We start from the raw sequence: 23,092 nt of genomic DNA, 5'->3' as shown, positions 1-23,092 counted from the left end.
GCCCCAATTTGCTGGCAGCTTTCCAGAATGTCTCGAGTCTCTCATTTGATGAGGCAGTTGTGTGAGTTGATGACATTTCCCTTTGCCTGAACGTATAGGGATAAAATAAATATCTGTGGCATGGAAACATACCCTAAGCAGTGTCTAACATCATTTAATTTTATAGTAAATCTATCAACATGTGAACCATTTTGCTGTGTCTTTTTTCCTCTTGAGCTTTCTGCCATTCACCCATTTGCATGCATCACCAGCCCCACTTCCCAAAACTTCCTTTTATGCACAAAAATTGTATCTGTTCATTTGGCTGTAATGCAGATCACTGAGCCTGAATACATCAGGGCACAGCTGGATAACAGGGAGTGAACATACTGACTTCGACTCTTGTGATTATCCAGGACTGTGTTCCAGGAGCCTGCGGCATCCTGTGGCACTGGTGTGCATTTATGCAGCTGCAAAAGGTCCCATCATGTAGAAATACTGGCTTGAACTTTGCTGTATTTCATACGTTTATTGTATAATGGGAACTGTTACATACAACCACTGTGAGGATTGATAATGGGCCGTCATAAATGACATTTATGAGCCTTCCATTACATTCATGGCCAGGAATGGTAAATGCCCAATAAACTGTACGAACGTCTCTGGTTTTTAAAATTACTGAGTGAAATCTTTGTCAGGGATGAGTTAGTCACAAAGGTCTATCTTAATGCAGGGAGTTTTGACTTTCAGTTGTAAGTCTTCCTGGCGTAGATTTCTATTTTTCTCCCTTGGACGGTTGGCCACCCATTGCATCTTTATGGACTTTGTCCTAGAATAATTGCTGCCCGCCACCTTATGATATTAGCAGCAAGCAGTACTGCTCAGTACTGTTAGATTCCTAGTCAGCAGTGAAAATGATCAATTGCATGCACGCTCAGAAAAACCTTTACAGCTTAACCTGTCCATTTTGTTTGTTTCTGTTCTTTTGTTTCTCATTAGTGAAGCTGTGGTCGACCAACCTGGACAATTCCGTAGCCAGTATTGAGGCCAAGGCGAATGTGTGTTGCGTCAAATTCAGCCCATCATCTAGGTACCATCTAGCCTTTGGTTGTGCAGGTATGTGTAACAATTGGCACTTCTCTGCTGGTCATTGCGAACAGGCCATGAAAAGAAGGCCATGTTTATGTATCTGCGTTGTGCTTTGTTCTGTTTGTGCTATTGTCTAATCATTAAAACTGAAGCTGTACCAATTACTCAGTCTCTGAGAAGTCAGAGTAGGGGGCAGTGTTCACATTGGGATAGCTAGAAGATGGAGTCTGATTCTGGAAAGAAGTAAAGTTCCTTGCCTCAAGAGTTTAGAACATAAGAAAGAGCCTGCTGGATCAGACCGGAGTCCATCTAGTCCAGCACTCTGCTACTTGCAGTGGGCCACCAGATGCCTTTGGGAGCTCACATGCAGGATGTGAAAGCAATGGCCTGCTGCTGCTGCTGCTGCTGCTGCTGCTGCTGCTCCTGAGCACCTGGTCTGCTAAGGCATTTGCAATCTCAGATCAAGGAGGATCAAGATTGGTAGCCATAGATCGACTTGCTTACTTATCTACAGCAGCCCCATTAGTCTTATTTTCTCCCTAATGTTTTTGTACATTCCGGTGTCAGAACTATCTCTGGATGCCTCAGGGAAAGGAGGAAACTTTTACTTACAATAAATTTCCATCCTTAAACTCCATTAGGAGGGAGAGGTGAGCAGAGGCCAAAGGGACATTCTTTCGTCTCCCCAAATCTGCATATTTCTCTTCAAGTTGGTTGACAAGTTTGTCCTTGAATTATACATTTACATTGGCAAAATCTTCTCCTCTTTTTGTTGGGGGCGGGAGGAGAGGCCCTCCTGCTGGAAGAAGATTGACCTTATCTTCACAAGGAAGATCCTGCTGTCTGAGATGCAGCGACTGCCCATTAGTAGACACCCAGAAGAATAGGAGGCTGCTGAAAGTTAAAGTGACCCTTTCTGTTCTGTCAATAGCTGCCACCTCCTTTGGTTTCTGCCACTTTTACCAAATCCTTGTGTATGGATGAGATTGGGACTTGAATTCCTCACAGTCGGACTGGGGGCAAAATCTCAAAATGCTCTTCTCAGATTTACAGATACTCATGTGCCATTAGCAGTGTTTGCATATAGTATTTTTCCCTTACATTTTTACAACAAGTTCTCATGTGTACAGCTAGGTGACAAATGCCGTGTTTGGTCACTTGCTAGGTGCAGAGTCTTTATGTGATTTTATCTTTATAAGTATGGCTCCATTTTCTTTAGTGGTTTCTTGGTTCTGAAATCGTCTTTAGATATCTCCAACCTAATAAGATAAATTTTGTCTTAATTGTGTTAAGAGACCTCAAATTGTGTGCGTTAATATTAGGTGTGTGTATATGTGTGTGTGTGTGTGTGTGTGTGTGAGAGAGAGAGAGAGAGAGAGAGAGAGAGATTATTTTTGTTAAAAGAGTGTAGTTTTTGTTCATTTCTCATTATTTTTTATATATCTTATATATACTTATATTATTTCTGTCATTATTGTATGGTTTTTGTTCATTTCTCATTATTTTTATTGGATGCATTTGGTGTTTGTTAATTTGGGTACTATTATTGGTTTCCAGACTGTGTGGCGTGTTCTGTAACATTCTCTCCACAGTTTAAATACCAAATCAGTCTGGCTGGCATCTTCAGATCCTTCTGAAGATGCCAATACAAATACTAGGCTAAAATGTCAGAAGGAAGAATGTTGCTAGAACACGCCATTCTGTCCTTAAACCCCACAGCTCTTCTAGTCAAACCGATGAAAGCCAACCCGACAATACATTGTTTGTTAATTGTTCGTTATTTCCTCCTCCCTTTACTTATTTTGACTTGAGATTCTGTCTGGTAGGTGTCACAGATGCTGTTTATTGTATTCAAGTTGCTGGGCTTCAGTGACCTCTGGCAAATGTAATCCTAGAGGTCCTGACAGTGTTGGCCATCTAGAAACTACATTTCCCAGGATACACTGAAGTACAGCACTTTGAATATGCCAGAAAGGCACTGACAAGACAGTGGGAAGAAAGAAGTTCTCAGGCCATTCATGCTTCTTGCTTGGCTGCACCAACAGCACTAACTCCAACTCTGGCTCCTGCATTATAATGCTCAGCTTTCACAGTGAGGTGCATGAAGAGCAAATCTTCCTCATCCTCTTAACTTCATGAACACTAAAGCTGAAGCTATAAAGCTCCACAATACTGAAGATGATAAATAGCTCATATAAATTTATATATACACACACACACACACACACACACACACACACATCAGGTTTGTTATAACAGTTTTTAACAACAACAAAAAAGTTTTAGTACTGGTTAGGGAACACCTGAATGCATATCCCTAATTGAGATCTCTTAAAAATCCTATTCATTTATTTTTGTGCTGCATAAACCTCTCTGCAGCCTTGCCTCTAACTTGTACAATTGACCGTATAATGTTTTTTTCTGCCAGTATGTTTTGGACTTTGCAGTGTGATACATCAAGTAAAAGCCAGATAAGCAATACAGAAATACAAGCAGCATTCACTGAAAACCAAGGACATGTTCACAAATTTAGGAAGTATTTACAAATTTATCTGAATTCCTTTGTATATTTTGAAAGGGTCCATATGGTTGCAGGTGGCCATATGGGCAAATGACTCGCAATAAACAAGAAGCTTAAATCCCCCCGGAACAATACGTTGATCATTCTGGTTCTTCATATCCTTTTTAAGGTGAAGTTCTGGACCATGATGCTGCCTAGTGCAGAGCTGTGCGGTGCCTTGGAGAACAGAATTAATGGTTTTGGGGTATGACAACCAACAATATGTACATCCTCTCTCTTCTCTGATTTGCATTCTGTGGTATCCAACAAATTTAGCAAGAATTCCTCAGCTTAATTTGAGTGTGTCTATTCATATGGTTGTAGGTAGCCTAAATGGGAATATGACTAGAAATAAACAAGAAACTTAAATCCCCTGGGAACAATATGTTGAAATGTATTGTTGAAGGCTTTCACGGTCGGATTCAGCTGGTTCTGGTGGGTTTTCTGGGCTGTGTGGCCGTGGTCTGGTGGATCTTGTTCCTAACGTTTCGCCTGCATCTGTGGCTGGCATCTTCAGAGTTGTGTCACAGAGGGAAGTCTGTAACACACTCTGTTTCACACTGTGGACACAGTGTGTAACATACTTCCCTCTGTGATACACAGAGGTGGGATCCAGCAGGTTCTCACAGGTTCCCGAGAGTAGGTTACTAATTATTTGTGTGTGCCAAGAGGGGGTTACTAATTTGTGATTTTGCCACATGATTTTTGCCTTAATTACGCCCCTCCTCCACTCCTCAGCAGTAGTGTGCAGAACTTGAAGCAGTCTAGCAGGAGGTGTATCGGTGTGCGTGATGACCCTGGCGCAGTCGTTTCCCTTCAAGGACCGGTACAGGCCAAGGCCTAAGCTCAGTCCTTACTCCCACCCATGCAGTAGTACCCGTCCCTTCGAATGCCTGGCCACACCCCCTTCGTGCCCCGCCCAGCCCCATTGGCGCTACGCCACAGTTTGAATCCCACCACCATGGGAACCTGTTACTAAAATTTTGGGATCCCACCACTGGTGATACACCTCTGAAGATGCCAGCCACAGATGCAGGCGAAACGTTAGGAACAAGATCCACCAGACCACGGCCACACAGCCCGGAAAACCCACCAGAACCAATATGTTGAAAGTCCCTATATCCTGTAAATGTCAAGATGCCCTGTGTAATGATGATTCTTTGGCACCTGATACGTCTGCAAATACTTCCTTGGTTTTGAGTGGATGTATGTCAAGATTTCTTCACTTTCTATATGGATTACAGTTGAGCATTTGGGAGGAAATCCATGAATAATAAAGCTTCTGGAATTTTGCATTCTGATGGGTAGTGTAGAAGACATTCATTAAACTTGGTGATGTTTTGCAAATTAGCTGGTCTTTTTTGGTTTGGCACTAAAGGCCACATGACATCTGTCCTCGCTGCATTGTCAAGTGTTGCCTTCTGGATGGCAGGGACAACTTTGGTCCTAGTGCACATGAATTGCTGTACTTCCTGCTGGAGAGCAGTGGACACTTTAGAAAAGCTTTTAGTAGAAATGTCAGGAGTTTATTTTTGTTCATTTACAGAGCTGCACTGATGAAGTAATGCTGCTTTATTTTAGAAGACAGCAGTTCTTGACATGAAACATCATAATTGTCTCCTTGAAATGTTTTATGGGGAAAAGATTACAAAAACAGGTGTCTAAAACATCAGTGAAGGAACATTCTTAGATACCTGTGCCAATCATAGCTTGTGAATCTACCCAGAACTGAGTGAAGCAGTTCACGGGGTTTTACATGTGAGGGGGTTTACGTGGATAAATGTCCCCCTAGCCTCAGGTCAGGAAAAATAGGTTGCCATAAACTATAGGAAAAAAACTAAAGTTACTGAACAGAGGGTTAGGCTCCAGTGGTGGCGAACCTTTGGCACTCCAGATGTTATAGACAACAATCCCCATCAGCCCTTGCCAGCATATCCAATTGGCCATTCTGGCAGGGGCTGATGGGAATTGTAGTCCATAACATCTGGAGTGCCAAAGGTTCGCCACCCCAGGGTTAGTCAGTATCGGAAATGCATAATACAGAAGTTCCACTCTCGGCAGCACTGCTTCCGTTGCCGTAGAGGACATTTAATTGCCAAGAAGAAGAGGTCCTGGTAGAGTATTCTTTTTAATGGTTCTGTACCTGTGCAGGTGAGGTCAAGAAAGAAGAAGAGGAAGAGGAAGAAGAAGAAAGGATAGTAATGTATTTTCGAAGAGTTTAATGGCCAGAATCACTAGGATGTTGTGGGTTTTCCAGGTTGTGTGGCTGTGTTCCAATAGTATTTTCTCCTGATGTTTTGCCTGCATCTGTGGAAGGAAATGAAGGATAAGATAAGTCATTGAGGTCTTGATGAGACCTGTAATGCCTCAAAAGGAATATTTTAATCATTTGTTATGAGGTTGTCTTTTGTATCGATATATGGTGTGGAAAGGATGGAGAAGCCTTGGACCAGGCAAACTTGCTCAGAAGTAACTTTTAATTAAGCCGACAGTCTGCAACCTCTCCCCCTTCCCATCTGGTTGGTTATTGCATTCCTTAAACTTTTATATTCTGAAACAAAATGAACCTTCTATAGCCCTTGCCTTCCTGTATCAAGTATGCAACCAAAGAGATCTGTGTCCTGTTGTCTTGAGTCAGCTTGGAGCTGCATAGGCTGGCTTTGACTTATTTCAAGCAGGGAGTTAGTACCCTGATTACAAGATGTGTTAACACCCATAGTTTCTGGGGCAATGTGCAGTCAGAAATCACTTTAAAGTGGAATTTAATCGAACTATGGTTTATGTGGCATTTGAAGTCATCAGAGCCAATTGTTTAAATGGATCAGAGTGTGCTGTTAGAGATCAGTTTGATTCATTCCCTTTTAGTGATACCAGTTAGGATCCTAATTGCTGCCGTGCCTTCCTTTAGCGTTTATATAGACCAGTGGTGGCGAACCTATGGCACGGGTGCCAGAGGTGGCACTCAGAGCCCTCTCTGTGGGCACATGCAAACAGAGTTGCTCCCACCCCAGCACACACATCTAGGCTGGCCTGGGCCTCTGGGCTCGATTATTAGCATTAAACCTAAGACCTAGTTTTGGGGAAGCAGTATAGGTAACCCTGGTAAGCGCTGCTAAACCCCACGGATTTTCATGCGAAGAACTGTGCGATCCTTTACCTGGGAGTAAGCTTGGTTGCTGGCAATGTGGCTTGCTTCTGAGTAAACCCTCCTAGGGTTGTGATTCACCCATTGGAAGAGTTGTACAGTTGCTTCAAAGCAAAGCCACCGACTACCACCAAGCTTACCCCTGAGCACACCTCGGATCCAACCATTTTTTTCTAAACTAAATTCAGTATTCAGGTTAAATTGCCGTGTTGGCACTTTGCAATAAGTAAGTGGGTTTTGAGTTGCAATTTGGGCACTTAGTCTCGAAAAGGTTCGCTATCACTGATATAGACAGAGTATTCAAGTCTGCCCATTTTGCCACCTCAGCATGAAGATGAATAAAGGGCTTTATTGGTCCATTCTCTGCAGTTCTTTATGGTTGGGTCTTAGAGTAGGAACAGTCTTCCGACATAATCCTCAGACTTGATGTAACCCGAAGATCAGTTCTGCATCTGACTGGCAGCATCCAAACATGGAGGCAGCAGGATACGGCTCCAATATGCCACTGTACCACCATCTCCAAGAAAGCTTTTCTCCAGTGCGGGGAGCCCAAATGGCACCCCCCACCCACACACACATACTGAAAATCTCTATGGGGCATTCAGGACTTACGCCACCAAACTCCCAGGAGGGAATGCCCCCGCCCACAGCCCCTCCCAGACTGGCCTCTGAGTGGGACACCAGCACAGCCATGCCATAACCTGGTGGGGCTGCGGGATGGGTGGCTGCCAGCTCATCTCCCCCCTCCACTGGCGTATGTGCCCCGGGGAGGGCAAATGTGCTAGCACAAGGCTGTGCTGCTCCCTGGAGCCCTCCCGTCCTTCCAATGGGACTGTAAATAACTAACTCATTTTCTATCTTTCTCTCCCCCTCCCTGTTTTGTATACCACTGTGTGGAACTGGCAGTCCTTAAGACCTTTTGGCCAGCTGCTTATGTTTTAAATTGAACTTCATCATGAAGTATACACAACAGGATGAGTTGTAGCACATTTTCATTCCCATACTGACCTTTTGACCAGTCTGATACCCCCTTCCCATTCCCAAGAGATCACTCAACAGGAGAGAGCAAAGGTGGGTCAGAAAATCACATAAGTGTGTGTGAGAGATCTGTCTGTGGGGAGGTGGTATATGTGAGAGGAAAAGTGAAGCAGGTAGTATTGAAGGAGATTTTTGATGTTTTTGCTGTCATCTGTTCTGGGAGAAGATTGAGGTGAGTTTTACCTTGCGTAAGTAGGTTTCAGAATTGTGTTAGGTACTTGAAATCTAAAGAAATCCTTTCCTTGTCTGTTGTGGTAAGGAGGGACGTGGTGGAAAACTGTAGCATGGGTAAAATAAGTGGATTTGAAAGAAGGACTTTCTGAGGCTGAAAATGTTTTACAAACATAATTTTTAATGTTGTGGTAAGCTGTTGTGCAGCCTATCTGTAACCATTACCTGCTTGTTTTGACAGGGGCGATTTGAAAGAAACTGGAACAAAATCAGTCAGTTGGGCAGAGCTCTGGTGGGGCCTCAGTTGTCTTAGCATTGCAGGGTCGTGTTATGGAGATGAATCGCAATGCCGTTACCAAGATATATGTTGGTTTAGGCATTTAACTGAAAGTGGCATAGTTTTTACTCAGGTGGAAAATCTGTTTCTGTGATGGAATGTTTCTCCGGAGAATACAGTTCCATGGGCCTTGAACAGCCGCATGTTGGGGAGAAAACTGGCCAGAACTCTTTTCCTCGACATATTTTTTTTAACATGTAGAGGATTTTTAAAATTCAGTCACATGAACTCCAGCTGTATTCTCAAATGGGTACCGCCCAAAATTCAGCTTATCCTCCTCCCGGAGGCTTTTATCCCTGCATAAATAATGGTAAATGAAAATAAACGTGAGCGTGTAGCATCTCATCATTTTGGCAAGTGTGAATATGATACGCTTTACAATTTCCCCTTTGCAATTTCTCCAGCACAGATGCTGGAGTCAAGGTAGAATGGTGCTATTTTGTTTTATCGTTGTCCCTCATTGCTTTGCCAGCTCTACTCCTTGTTTGTATATCTTTATTCATTGCCTCCAGGAGCTGGTGGCATTGGTTTAGAGGGCATATGAAAGGGAAGAAGTGAGGCGAGGAACAGTAACACGTGTGACAGCCTAATGCATAATCAGTGTGAGGGGACAATGCATTTATAGCAAGCGAAGGTTAGAGTTTGCATGAGAGGCACCAACTTCTGGGTGTTCAACTGTTAAATAGCTGCTTGTGCATTCTTGAAGTCCTCTGCTCTAACACATCCACCCTGTCCTGAATTAATTTAGTGTAATGTAGAGGCTAAATGTGAACTCTGGGCCATGAAGTTACAATCTCATCTCATTCTTAGACTCATTAGTTTCTTGCTGGAAGGTAATCTTTTAGCCTTAGATTCCTGTATGCAGTATGGCTGTAATACTGCCCTACATATAACACTTGAGTATCAATTACTGAGGTAATATGCCCAGTCTTTCAGGGATGATATCTCTTGAAAATACAGATGCTTCTTCCTAGAGATTTCTCCCACCTTAACTCATCATCAGTTTGTTTTTAATGGCAGCTTTGTGTGGAGCATGTAACATGAACCTTAAACATAAATTAGTGATGTTTGGGTTAGGATGGGAGATCTCTCCAGACTTTCCAGAGTCTGCTGTGGAATTCTCCATCCCATCCCACGTGAGTAGCACTTTCTAACAGCTGGCATAATCTCTCCCTCTCTTGTATGGAATTGCTGGCTGTTGTGGGTTTTCCAGGCTGTGTGGCCGTGGTCTGGTGGATTTTGCTTCTAACATTTCCCCCACATCTGTGGCTGGCATCTAAGATGGAGGTGAAACGTTGGGAGCAAAAAACCACCAGACCATGGCCAGACAGCCTGGAAAACACATAACAGCAAGTTGATTCTGACCACGAAAGCCTTTGACCATATATTGTGCTGAAGTACTTATTCAACTACTATTTTGACAGGATGAACCCAAGGAGGGGCCTGCTAAGAACTACTAAGGAACTGATATTTTCCTTTCCCTTTTGCCATTCACTCCTTTCTGTCAGTTCAGTTGGTATCTGATGGTTTGCCACATTAGAAGATGCTGAGAGGCCCCATGTGACATAAGGCAATAATACTGCAGCCAATAGGCAAGAAGATATTGCCCCTAAGATTCCTAAAGCTCCTTATAAACCTGATTGGAGCAGATTGAGAATAATGTCCAGGAATATTTGAAGTTGAGCTTCTACCCACACATTCAATTGATTTCACTGGACTCTACTTCAGAGGGCATCATTGTGATGGCAGACTTGAATTCCTTCTGGCTGTCAGTGAAAATTAAGAAGTAAATTACTTAAAGTACATAGAAATCAGAAGTTAGGCTGTGGTCACTTCCCACAGCGAGTGGGTAACAGAAGTGTTTAAAGTGATGATTTTAAAAACAAGGTCTTTATTCAGTGAACCTTGAACAACTCACAGTTGAGTCTGAATATTAATTCTTCAGTCTGAAAAGAGAGAACTGCTTAATTGAATTGGGGCTGGAGCCTTTAAAAATCTGGAGGAAGGATGATCAACGGTGAGATGCAATATTGCTTAACATGAACGCCACTGAATGCAAAATACAAGTCATCTTTCTCTTGTACTTTTTTTCCCTTTAAAAAAATGTTGATCCTGAAATTATTTGTATAAGTCACCTCTGCAGTAATCCTGGTGGCCTGGATGTTGTCATTTCACCTGCATGGCAAGATGTCCTCCGTTGCAGAGCATGGCCCTCCAGTGCCAGGTGCTTTCTCCTTAAGCAAGCATCACAGGAAAGAACCTAGTGAATGAATAACTTTATTGGCAGCTGTGCTGAAGAAGTATAAGATTCAAGCCATGATGCCCAGTGTCTACAGGTGTAAACTTTCCAAACATTTTGAAACTGTAGGGGAAAAAATGTGTGTCCTTTCGTGTTAGTTGGGGAGAGAAATCTTGCAAAATTTGTAAAAATTGTTTTATTTTTAATATAGCATTAAAATGAAATGTAATAATCATTGTGAAGCTTGCATACATCTGTATTATTCGATTTTACAACATCTTTTACCAGAGAGAGAAACTCGTGCCCGTCGCGGCTGTTGGCCCGGGATGAGGGGCTGGCTGTTCGGGCTCCAGGAAGAGGTGCAGTGGCTGCTGGAGTGTTCCAGCTGCTGCCGCCGCCCCTCTTCCTGGAGCCTGACTCATGAGTACGCTGCTCAGCCTCCAGCCCAATGGGAGACCAAGCATCTGCTTAGGGAGGCTGCTGCTCATCCCACCTCCGAGCTGGCGCCTTTTCAGAGCACGCTCCGATGGAGGTGGGGTGGAGAGGTAGCCTTCCGCAGGGCGCCCCTCAGCACCGGACCCCCACCAGCTCAGTTAAGCAATGTGTGGGTGTGTGAAGGTACAGTGCAACCTGTTACTCCTCTCTAAACATGGTTAGGTCAATAGACTTACACTGGAGTAACCTTTCAGTGGATCCTAGGCTGACATTTGTTCTCCCCATTTTATTCTTGTAACTGTCTTGTGAGCTATGATGCACTATGATGCAACAGAACGTAATCATATCTTGAGCAAGCAGACATTCTACTTATATAAAAATTATTTATTGCTATTATTATCATTATCATCACTATTTTCACTTATGTCCTGTTGCCTGTCTCCCCAGTGGAGATAGCGATTGGCTAACATCACCCCCCCCCCCCATTTTATCCTCACAACAACCTGTGAAGTATGCTAGGCTGAGACAGAGGCCATTTCCGCACGGCCAGCAAGCAGGGGGGCATCGGCATAAATGCACCCCCCCCCGGACCGTTCACACAGATGGTCCTGGTAGGGGCACAGGCGAAGGCACAGGCTGCACCTTCCCCAGCCAACTTACCTTCTCTTGGTGGCTGCTGTTGCATTGTGGAGGCCAGAGGACACGCCCCCCTGGCCAGAGCAACAACTTGGGAGACGGATGCCAAGGGGGCGTGTCCCCTGGCCTCCACAACGTAATGGCAGCCAGCAGGAGAAGGTAAGCTGGCTGGGGAAGGCAGGAGGGAAACACCGCCTTCCATCCGCTGGTGTTTGCATGGCAGTGGGTGGAAGGCGCCACTTTTGAAAAACCTTGCTCATGGAGCGAGGTTTAAAAGAGGTGTTTCTACACTGCTTGGGCAGTGCGAGCATGGCACTGCTGCATTGCAGCAGCGCCTGCTGTGCGAACTCCTCCCCAGGGACGGCATTTTTGCCATCCCTGGGGCGTTGTATTCCACCCGTGCGGAAACAGTCAGAGTGACAGACCCAAGTTTATCAAAGAGGCTATCATGACAGAAGGGGGATTTGAACCTGTGTCTCCCAGATCCTACTGTGACACTTTACCCCCCTGCACCATGCTGTGTATCTGCAAAGTTTGACACAATGTCAACTTGCTTAACTTTTCTACATTCCACATGAGGTGCGTGGGTGGTTTCCCAGCTGTACTTTAGCCCTTCAACCCTATTCTAATAACTTCCTACCCAATGCTAGCAAATACGTTCTCCATCATAGCTTGCATTGTTAGCAGCTAATATTCTTCTAACTTAATACATAAGGAAGGCCTGTTCCTATGCCAGCATCACCCTTGCCCAATTCTTTTGTTTTAAATTGTAGTTTTACCTTCTAGTCAGCCCATGACATCCCAAGACTGATATGAATGTCATAATCATAGGGCAACGTGACAGGCAGCCCAGTCCTGAGGCCTGGGGCAGCCAGGGATGGCACTATTGTGGCACTGCCCCACTGCTTCCAGGGGGCTTTTTGGCTGCAAGGGAAGACAGTATACAAAAAACCACACCCACCCTGCTGTCGGAAAGCCTTCAATTGAGCGTAATAGGTTTACATCAATCAAAAGTCCATGGCCTGGGTGCTGATGTCCCATGGGGCAAAGCTGGGGTGGAAGCCGACTAACATTAGCACCACCCCTGGCCGTGCCTCTGGAATGCCCCCAGCCTTGCTGGTGCAGCATCCTGCACTGATTGGGCTAGAAAATGGCAAGTGCTTCCAAGGTTGTCTGCTGTGGAGCCACACGGCTCCTGGGAGTCTGCGTATCTGGCCCTTCTGTTGGCACATTTGCCCCTTTTGCCTGCTGTGCTGGCTCCAGAAGTGAGTCCACTCCTGCCCTCTGGATTGGGCTCTTAATGGGCTTTCAGGATGGTGGTGATTAAACCTTGTCTTGACCATTGACTCATAAACTGTTCTGGTTCTTCAAAAATCACTAGTTCCAAATGTCCTGCAATTAATTACTTTTCATTTGGCTCCCTTGCTCCAAAATTAGACTGGCAGAGGGGTGCTGATGGTCATTTTCAGGAGCAATTGCGTTCAACAGTGCATTCCTTCGCAGGTAGCACGAGGGAAGGGTATTTCTACAATTCTGTGTGTTCCTCATAAAGTACTCAAAACAACCTTTGTGCATATCTTTCCATTCTCTTTTATTATCAGAGTGCACCAAAGTCCCTTTATTATAATGTAATTCTTACATCTTAAACAGCTTTATTCGATATTCTCCTTGTATTCAGAGAGACAGATAAAAGGCACCACACCAGAGCCGCTTGCTATCTTACATTTCTCTTTAATGCCCCAAGCTAAAATTACTGGAACATTTTGCATAACTCTTTAGTATTTGTGTTACCCTGAGGGTATATGGCTTTTATACCACAGCTGTTGAAAGAACTGATGCTAAAAGCTAAAAGTTTGATAAATATCAAAAAATATCCCTTACTTGGAATTGCTTTTTAAAAAATCTGTGGAAAAAGCTGCTTTAAAGTCTTCCCCGCCTCAAAAAAAAAAATTAAAATTTGTAGTATAAACCTGAGATTGCTAGTACTTGATATCCACAAGGTTGAGATATTTTAGTTCAAAGGTTGTTTGCGGGATTGTCATTGTAAAGTAGAGTCAATACAATAAAAATGCTTGATTTATCTTTCTAAATCATTGGCAAGTCGAACAAAGGTAGTAAACCAGTACATCCAGTTTCCTGTACTGTTCTGCATCTGCCTGCTATAATATGCTTATATCACATCCATCAAATAGAGGATAACAGAAGGATGTAGCTGTAGTGTAGAGTAGCAATAGGACATCAAGGGGACCTTTGACTCTGTCCCCAGAGACAAACTATGGGCCAAGTTGGCCAAAATGGGTGTTGAGGACAAACTGATCCTGCTTATTAAGGCCCTCCACCATAACACTGAGTGCCAAGTCAGTGTAATCAAGGGGGGCTGCTTACACCTAAAATATGAATCTCCAGGGGAGTTAAACAAGGCTGTGTCCTTGCCCAGGTCCTTTAATTTTAAACGACTTAGCACCAGTACTTAAATCAGTTAGTTCACACTGCCCAAACCTAGCCAGTCATCAAACCCCTCTATTATTCTATGCAGATGATGCAGTCCTCTTATCACTTACTAAAATTGGTTTGAAGTGATTGTTAGTAACTTGTAATGAATATTGTCTTAACAATGGCCTAACTAAATCTTCAAAAATCTAAGATCGTACTGTTCTCAAAATCCTGGAAGCCATCTCGATGGCTATTAGGACGCCATCAGCTGGTACAGGTCAAATGTTTCAAATATCTGGGTCTGCACCTTCATTGTAGAGGAGGGTGGGTTAGCCATAGAGACCCCGCGATCACGAACTGTGAGGCCAGTGTTGCGGCCATTATATGGTTTTTTATACAAGGGCAAACAGTATGTACCTGCGGCGATTAAAGTGTTTAATGCCAAGGTATCCCAACAGCTTCTATATGGACTCTCTTTGGATAGGCTCCTGGTCTAACTCAGTTGAGCAGGTACAATCACGATTCCTGTATAGGCTCCTTGGTATGTCCCACTGTGTGCTCTGCGCCGTTCTGTGCCTTGAAACTGGACAACATCTATTGGAGACAAGGGCCTGGCTTGTCACTTTTACATTCTGGTTACGTCTGTGTTTCAATTGTGAAGCCACCATTCTGATTAAGATGTCATTCTACTTTTCCATCAATCTGAATGGTATGGCCATATCGAATCCAAAATTCTTAAGCTGGGCTACTCTCTGGATTCCTTGACCATATTTTCATCCAGAAAATATTTCAACTCCTGAAAAGGAGGCTGCTGGATCAGGACCACCAAACTCTAATTGAAAAGGCCAAAAGGTCTTGCTCTCCTCTCGCCCTGGGTATCCCCTGCTCAGGAAGCAGAGGGGCTAAATATCTTCATCAGTTAATCCCGTCCAGGTCTTGTAGAGCAGTGATGCTGGCCCGCTGTAATGCTCTCCCATCAGCTGTGCTATCAGGGAGGTTTGCCAAAACTCCCTATCAGCAAAGGCTTTGTGCATGTAATGGGGACTGTCCAGACATTATAGTACATATTTTATTATACTGTCCCCTCCTTATGGCTCCTAGAAAAAAATAGCTATCTCCGCTGTTAGCAAAAAAAGAGCACACATCCGATTTGGCAAAGATCATCTTTTTATTAGATAACACCAGCAGCGAGGTAACAGTTCCAGTAGCCAAATTTCTTGACCTATATATAATCCAAAGATCCAAGAGTTAACTTGTCTAATTCCTGTCTCCCCCTCTCCCCCTTTGTTTTAGCTTTCAGTTTATGTACTGATATTTATTCATAATTTTATTTTCATTACCTGTTTGGTGAGTGAATTTTCTGTTGATAGACTTGTATTATGCTGCCAATAAAGGTTGTTGAAGTTGAGTAGCAATAGAAAGGATTTTCATTTAAAACATGTTTTTAGTAAATCTTGCAGGTGTTCAATGAAAGAGCATAGAACAGGGTTCCCCAACATGGTGCCCTAGATACCATGACACCTACCAGTGTTTCCCTGGTGCCTGGTGATTTTTGCAGAAAGTGGATGGGGCCATTGAATGGCAGGGCATGTTATTGGTTGCTGTGATGAACCCTCTGCTCTCACGTGTCCTGAGGAGATTTTTTTCCTCCTAAACTATAACAGCTTGGCCCTTCAGGCACTGAGCAGCCCTTTCCAAAAGGACATCTATTAAAATGTAGCAAGTGAGCAATTTTAATTGAAAATCTGATTGTTTTCCCACCTTTAAACCAAAAATAAATATATAATAGAGTGAGCTTGTTATACTCAAAGGCACCACCCAGAAAGCAGGAGTGTTGTTCTCTTTCCACACACTTTTCCTTGTCAGAAAATAAAATGGGCCCCAGAGGCTTTTTAACAGAATAAACGATGAACTAGAATAATTTATTTAAAAATAAAAAAGAGGTTTAGTGAAGTAGTTATTATGAAAAACAGGTACATTTGTAAACACATAGTATTTAAATAAAATTGTTGCTTATTGCTTTAACACTTGTTTCCAGTACAAGTTCAGTTTCTCAGGCATTGGTGAGAGGGTACAAATAATCTTCTTATATTCTTAATATTCAGAGTTTTCTACACTATTTACTATGTTGTTCTCAGAACCCCCTTCCTTGCTCTGTTTGAGAGATTTTTGTTTACCCTCAGGTGAAACTAACAGCAGACTAATCCACATACTGACTAAGGGATATCTTCCTCTAGATCTGTCCCTTCACACACTGATAAAATAAAAGCAATTTCTCTTCTGATCCCGCTCAGAAGGATTCTTCTGCCACTCTGTAGATACTGCTGAAATTAAAGCCTTCTAGCTCATTCCCTTCAGTATATACTTCCAGAGCACATCACAAATTCAATGTGTTTACAGTGTCAGAGTGCCAGGTAGGGAACTTAGAACAGACAAACCATGTTTGACTAAAATTTCCCTCACAGAGACAGATGCTTTAACCAAGCGGTCAGAGCATCTGTCTCTGAAGTTCTCTCAAAACCACCTCTCTGTCACCATCTGACTTTCAGTATTAACAGAACTAACTGAATTTCTGGATCTCTAACTGCTAGCCAGCCGGAAGCTGCTGAGGTTCACTCTTTGTTTTCAGGAGCCTTTGCTCTGGTTACTACTCAGGGCCGTCCTGGAATCCATCACAGCTGCCTTCATTCAAACAAAGGGGTTTCCACAGCTGCAATGGAAGCTACAGCAGCTGGAGGATGACCAGGACTGGTAAACAACTGGCCTTTTATTAGCCAGTGTTTTCTGGTTCCACGCTCCTTTTTATTTCTCTTCTTCTCCTTATCCCTCCAGACTTTCTGTCTTTTCTCTTCAGTCTTCTCTTTTTCCCTCTGCCCTTGGGTTTTCCTTCATTTTATTTTCTTCCCCTTTTTTGAATTCTTTTGCAAAGTGTGGAGAATTACTGGGTTTGGTTCTGTCTTCTGCACCAACCTTTTGGAGTTTTGGCTCTGCCTCCAGCTCCCCACTCCCCACTCCCTCTCACAATCCGAGGGTGGCCACAGGCTTAAAAAAATCGGGAACCCTTGGCATAGAGTGAATTTTACACTTAAATTTATATAGGGAAAAAGAACACCATTGTGTAGAGGTCTAGCCCAAGACTCCATCATGGCTTCCATTTATTTAAAGAAATTATATATTGTGTTTGTGTGAAACAGTAATTGCTCTAAGCAGTTTACGGTCGTACACTCAGTAGAAAAACAATTTAGAGATATTAAAGCCATCTCATCAACAAATACATAGGATGACAGGAGCCATCTATTATCGAGGACAACGAACTGTCTAAAGGCCCTTCTAAACAGTTCAGCCTTGCAGCATTTACTGAACAGTGCACTGCCTGCCTTGAGCGATAGGACTGAAATGCTGCAGTTATTAAAACCTTGGATTCAAGAGTAAATATCTGCTTTCCACCTCCAGCTTTACTAGGTTTCTTCTTAAACACAGTATGCACAATAACTAAGCTTCTTTAATACACAGTCTAACACAAATGTATTGATTTGTGAGTAACTTTTAAGATTCATTCCATTCCTTTTTTCTTCTCTCTCCCCCTAAATGTAAAATTACTGTCACTGCCAGCTATTGCTGCTTCCATTAGCGAGAATAATGGTTCACCACTTCAGGAGTTCCCAAGGCTGCTAGCTGCATTTGAGGGGCTTCCAGCCAGTGACTCCAGAAATTGCTTGATGAAATGACACTTTTGGTTACATGCCTCCACAGATGAAAAGCTTATGGTTTCCAATAGTGTTCTGTATTATTCTCTCTCCCACCTTCTTGGTTCCCCCTTTCAAATGGAACAGGCCTTTCTGTAGTTTGTTCTTGATATTTTAGCGAGATTTTCAGAATATAATGCCGTTTATGTGGCATAAAATGTTCCCTCAGTTTCTATGACTGCAAGTGCTGTAAAGTTGCTTTCCAACATTCTAAAATCATTTACATTTTTCTTAGTTTGTGGAATACTTTTTCTGTACTGTGCTGTCAGGGAGGTTGCTAATTCTCTTGATATTTCAGTATGCTTTTAACTAGTGTCTCTTAAACCTCAGTCTGCACTTGTTTTATTTGCGATTGTTGAGAAAAATCTGTATTTCACTTCTCCAGGCATATAGCAGCTCACAACAATGAAATAGAACTAAGTGAACTGACAATTAAAAATAAAAACAAAGTGTCGGTAAAATAAGCCAAGACAATAACATAAATCAAACCAAGTCAGTTAAAAAAGCATCAGTCTAAAATGAGATAATGATCCTCAGGTGTCATGATGGTGCTGTTGGGGGCGAGTGGGGGAATTGCTTTTGCTTTAGCAGGTGCTGTGTTATCACTTCTGGCTGTGGCCTTGGAGTTCTGCGGATGGGAAGAGACTCCAGGCTGGACAATGTGAACTGTCTGCTTGTCATGTAGGGGTGGGGACCTCACACTCATATTATCAAGAGTTTGGCATGGTTTTCGTGAGAACTCTCTTTCTATGTTCCTGACAAGTCTTCAATGAAAGCCTTGAACCAATCAAGTGATTTATTGTCTGAACGGGGAATCTGACATCAGGCTAGTAACAAACTATGAATCTTTTTTAAAAAATAGAAGCCCTCAGTTTAATGCCTGGGTAAACAGAAATGCCTTGACTGGGCATATAATAGAAAGGAATGGAGGCACCAGATGAGGCTGAAGGCAAATGGTATTCCAGGGGCATTGCACCATTAGCAGGGCTTGATACAATCTCAGCTGGCGGTCAGGACAATTCATAAGAAGGCGGGTCCCTCAAGGACCTTCATCCTACAATCAGTTCAGGGCTGGCTTGGATGGACCTGGCCTATTCAGTCATTGAGGAATCATTTAATCTGTTTGTGTTATATTAACATAAAACAATAGAAATATAATTTTTTTAAAGCTCTTTTGCTCAAAATGTGATACATGCGTGATAAAATGGACTAAAGAGGTATTGACTTGGTAAACATTTTCTCTCTAGGGCTGTTTCCGCATGGCCACACTGTGGGGTGCGTCAGCGTATACAACGCCAACACACACACCCCGGGACTGTTCGCACAAACAATCCCGGTAAAGGCAGAGAAGACGGCGCGGCGCAGCGCCGTTGCCCGAACGACATACCTTCCCTGCGACCTTCTGGCGCGTTGCCCAGGCCAGAGGACACGCCTCCTGCCCTGCGACTCCAGAGCTGTTGCGCAGGGCAGGGGGCGTGTCCCCAGGCCTGGGCGATGTCGCAGGGAAGGTACGTCGTTCGGGAAAGGGCGGGATGGCACCTTCCAGCCGTTCACACCTGTTTCCAGAAAACCTCACTCGGGTTGTTTAAATATGCACACAGTTCCCTAGGGACGGCATTTTTCCGTCCCTAGGGCGCTGTTATTGGCCCGTGCGGAAAGGGCCTCTGTGAGGGCGGATTAGTAGCTGTGTCCTTGTATCTTCTAGGGCTTGCATTGCGTTGGAATTCTACTCCAGTGAGCCTAAAGTGTGACACTGTCTCTGGAATGCCTCTTTCCCCCTCCAAAATAAATGCACGCTAAAGATTTTGCATATTTCAAAATGGTGGGTGCTTTTATGATTGGATTGGATTGTGCTAATATAGACTTGGTTCTTCCTGAAGCTTTGAGTCTAGGATGGCCGGGTTCACGCTAGTAGCGTGAAGTTTGTTTCTCTAGAATAGGGCACAGGCTTGTTTCTCTCAAAGGTTGACTTTGTTTCTGGTGAGCCTGATGAGATTATGCTCAATTCTGCTCTTTCTCTGCTAATTCTTGGTCTTCATATTGTGGATGGGCTGAAACTTATTTTCTCGGTATAATGTTCCTGGCAAAAGAGCTGGTCTCCCCACAACGATTTTTTTGATGGGGGAGGGGGGACTGCGAGGCTTTTAAATGGGAACGTGGGAGCTACAACCACCTCTTTATTTTGTTAATAAAATGAAAGACAAGAGAGCATTTTTCTTGTAATGCTGGATCTTTAATGGAACTAGGAGTTATAGTGTTAAGTCCATCTCAAAGAAAGATCAATGTAACCCTGGGTTACTTTGACAAGAGCTCTCTGTCCCAGTTGTAGTTTCCATTATGGTAAATTAGAAGCAATTGGAGAGCAGCTATATAGGCTGAAAGGTATCACACTTAAGGAAAATCTAAATTGAGTACATTTAGAAAATTGGGGAAGGAGGGATGGATGGCACTCTTCAAATACAAAGAGAGCGCCCCATTAGTGAACTGCTGTTACACTGTTTATTAAATACATTTCTTTACCATCTTTCCACCCAAGGTAGGTTCCCAAGGTAGCAAATCAAAACAGTCTCAACATTAGAACACCATTTAAAATATAAATGTGTATAAAATATTTAAACAACTCAATAAAACATACACACAAAACAACAAAGTGAGGGAGGTGGGCCAATGAAAGCGGGGGAATACCAAACAAAACAAACAGGTCTTCTCCAGCTAGCAGACAGCAACAATAGAGTGAGGCAGACACACTTTAAGGGAGTTGCTTTTCTTGGGGCACAGTAATTCTGCGTAGGATTGTACTGTAAATATTGAAACTCTACTTCTTTAGAACAGTGAATAACAAATACAGTTATACCTTCTGCATCGTGACTTTCCCTATTATGGATTTGATATATCATGGGCTGACATAAGAAATTCAATGTGGATTTGGGGGGAATTTTTGCAGAAACCACAGATGACAGTTGAAGGCCAGCAGACGACACAAAAAAAGTTTAGAAACTCAAATACATTAAATATATGTCTAGTATCGTATGATATCAACGTATTTTATTTTTAATACCATAAATATGCACAATTTCTTTTTTAAAGTTAAAATCAAAGAAAAAGAAAAAAATTAGACTTCTCCTCTGGTACGAAGGAAGGGCCAAAATTTTTTATGTAGATTTCCAGATTGAGAGGGACACAGTGCCCCTAACTCTGTATTAGGGGTGGCCAACCTATGGTGCTCCAGATGTTTATGGACTACAATTCCTATCAGCCCCTGCCAGCATGGCCATGCTGGCAGGGGCTGGTGGGAATTGTAGCCCATGAACATCTGGAGCACCATAGGTTGGCCACCCCTCCTCTATATGCTTAGGTAAATAGCTACACACATCTCATCTGATTTTAAGATGGAGGTTGAAGCTGATTGTTAATTGCGTTTAACGGAAAATGTTGTTTTAGTGATCATGATTTAATGTGATGGGGTTTTTGGTTGTACACCGCCCAGAGCCCTTTGGGGATGGGGCAGTATATTAAATCTGATAAATAAATGCATACATTGTTTCAGATTTTATTTCTCCTTCCTTCCCAACTAGTTATTTCACCCAAGGTGAGTAAAATGTTGAATGAGGTATGTTGCCCCTCTGCAATGGGTTATTTTGTGAAGCTTTCACAGGCTGCTGTGTGAAAAGCTTCAGACAAGTCAATAAAAATGTCCCTGGCATGTGAAGGCCATTATCCACAGCCCTGCTAATGTCATCCATAACCTCAAGCCATAGGGAAGCTGTTCAATATTTTTAAAAAAATCAGAAAAAAACCTGGGCCGGCATTCGGTTTTTAGGCTATTGTGCCCTTTTGCTTCTGCAGCTCTGGGAGGTAGTAAATGTACAAAGAAATGCTATTGTTGAATTAGCTGCTTAAAAATAATGCAGTCGTCTGCTTGATAGCAAGAGGTAGTAAAATAGCTCTGAAGGCTTTATTGTAAGATCCAGCCCTCCCTTTGCCCTGGCAGCGTATGAGGGAAAATGCACCAGGATGCAAAATCTTTGTGATCTTGTCAAGATCTTGTCAGATTCCTCCATACTTACAGGAGAAATTCAGCCTCCCTTCTCTTTGTTCTTTCCACCCAATCCTCAATAGCTATTTATTCTGGCGATGTTTGTCATTCCTCTGTGAGTCTACCTTAAAACAAGGCCTGTAGGGTGGCTGAATGCTTTTGCAAGGCTCCATTCAGATCTCTGTTGCCATTGCTGAATTGCACCTTAGAGCAGTACCGGGGGGGGGCTAATGGGGGCACACGAACAGCCCAAGTCCTTGGCGGTCCATGTGATTGTAACAACATGTATCAGATGGGAGTAGCTACAGTGCTTTGCCACATGTGCGCCTGATAAAAAAACTCATGCTGTCATCAGGTCATGTGTGTCTGGTACAGTCCTAAGCAGAGTTACTCTTCTAAGCCTGTTGACTTTATTTCACTTCAAAAGGGCGTAATTCTGTTTAGGACTAAGAGAATCCCTGTCAAGTAAACTTTAGAATTCAATAGACCATCGTCCTACCGAATTTGGCTTCTCAGCATTCAGAAATATTTCTGCATTCTGGAGCTAATTGGTGCAGCTGTTTGAGTGAAACTACACCGTCTTATTTGTTCCAAATTGTGACCTTCTTAAATTAATGAGAAAGCACTGGAGCGGGAAGGATTTGTAGGGCAGAATCAGCAAGTGGGGGTAATTTAACCCTTTCCTCGCCTCGTTGATCTCCCCCGCCCCCAGCTGCCAGACATACACATTCTTAATTTCCAGTCTTGGAGCTCAGGTGCATAAAAATGATGACTAAAAACAATCTTGTGGGCATTTGCAGGGACAAGCTGGAGAAAAAATTTCCTTTGCAAACAGCAGCATGTGTGGGCGCACAGCCCCCCAGATTCAATGTATATAGGGTATAATTTCTTTGTCTCAAAATATTGGGTCCTGGGTCTGGCACTTCTGTGCTACATTCTCTTCAATTCCTGCTGTCCTTATGTGCACTCAAGACTGGGACGCTGTCCTGCGTTCCCTGGAAAGTAGGAAGTTCGTAGGAGATGCTCTAGCCATCAATTCTTGATGGAACTAATAGGTCGCAGCTGCAAAGCTCTAATGATTTTCTGGTAGCACGAATTCTTTCAGCTCTGGTGAGGATGCTCTTAATAGTCTACAACTAGTCGACATATGTGAGCTCGAAAAGCATTGTTAGATTAAGATCTTTGGCGGAAATATATCTGAACCTGCCATTGCCTTCCAGTGATGCGCAAAGCCTTGCTTAGCTGTTA

At 43.2% G+C, this 23,092-nt stretch overlaps 1 protein-coding gene across 2 annotated transcripts in view; it reads left to right on the top strand.

Moving 5' to 3' along the window:
- The window catches only part of COP1 (COP1 E3 ubiquitin ligase), a 181,474-nt gene that overhangs the window by 93,084 nt on the left and 65,298 nt on the right, over window positions 1-23,092 (top strand). For both annotated transcript variants that reach the window (XM_048497500.1, XM_048497499.1), the window contains exon 15: window positions 979-1,095. In XM_048497500.1, coding sequence (XP_048353457.1) covers window positions 979-1,095 — 117 coding nt within the window. The remainder of the gene's footprint in view (window positions 1-978; window positions 1,096-23,092) is intronic.

This window comes from Sphaerodactylus townsendi, linkage group LG05, assembly GCF_021028975.2.
Source record: "Sphaerodactylus townsendi isolate TG3544 linkage group LG05, MPM_Stown_v2.3, whole genome shotgun sequence".
NCBI lineage: Eukaryota > Metazoa > Chordata > Lepidosauria > Squamata > Sphaerodactylidae > Sphaerodactylus > Sphaerodactylus townsendi.
The sequence above is the reverse complement of the archived record's forward strand: the minus strand, read 5'-3'. Positions and strand labels throughout refer to the sequence as shown.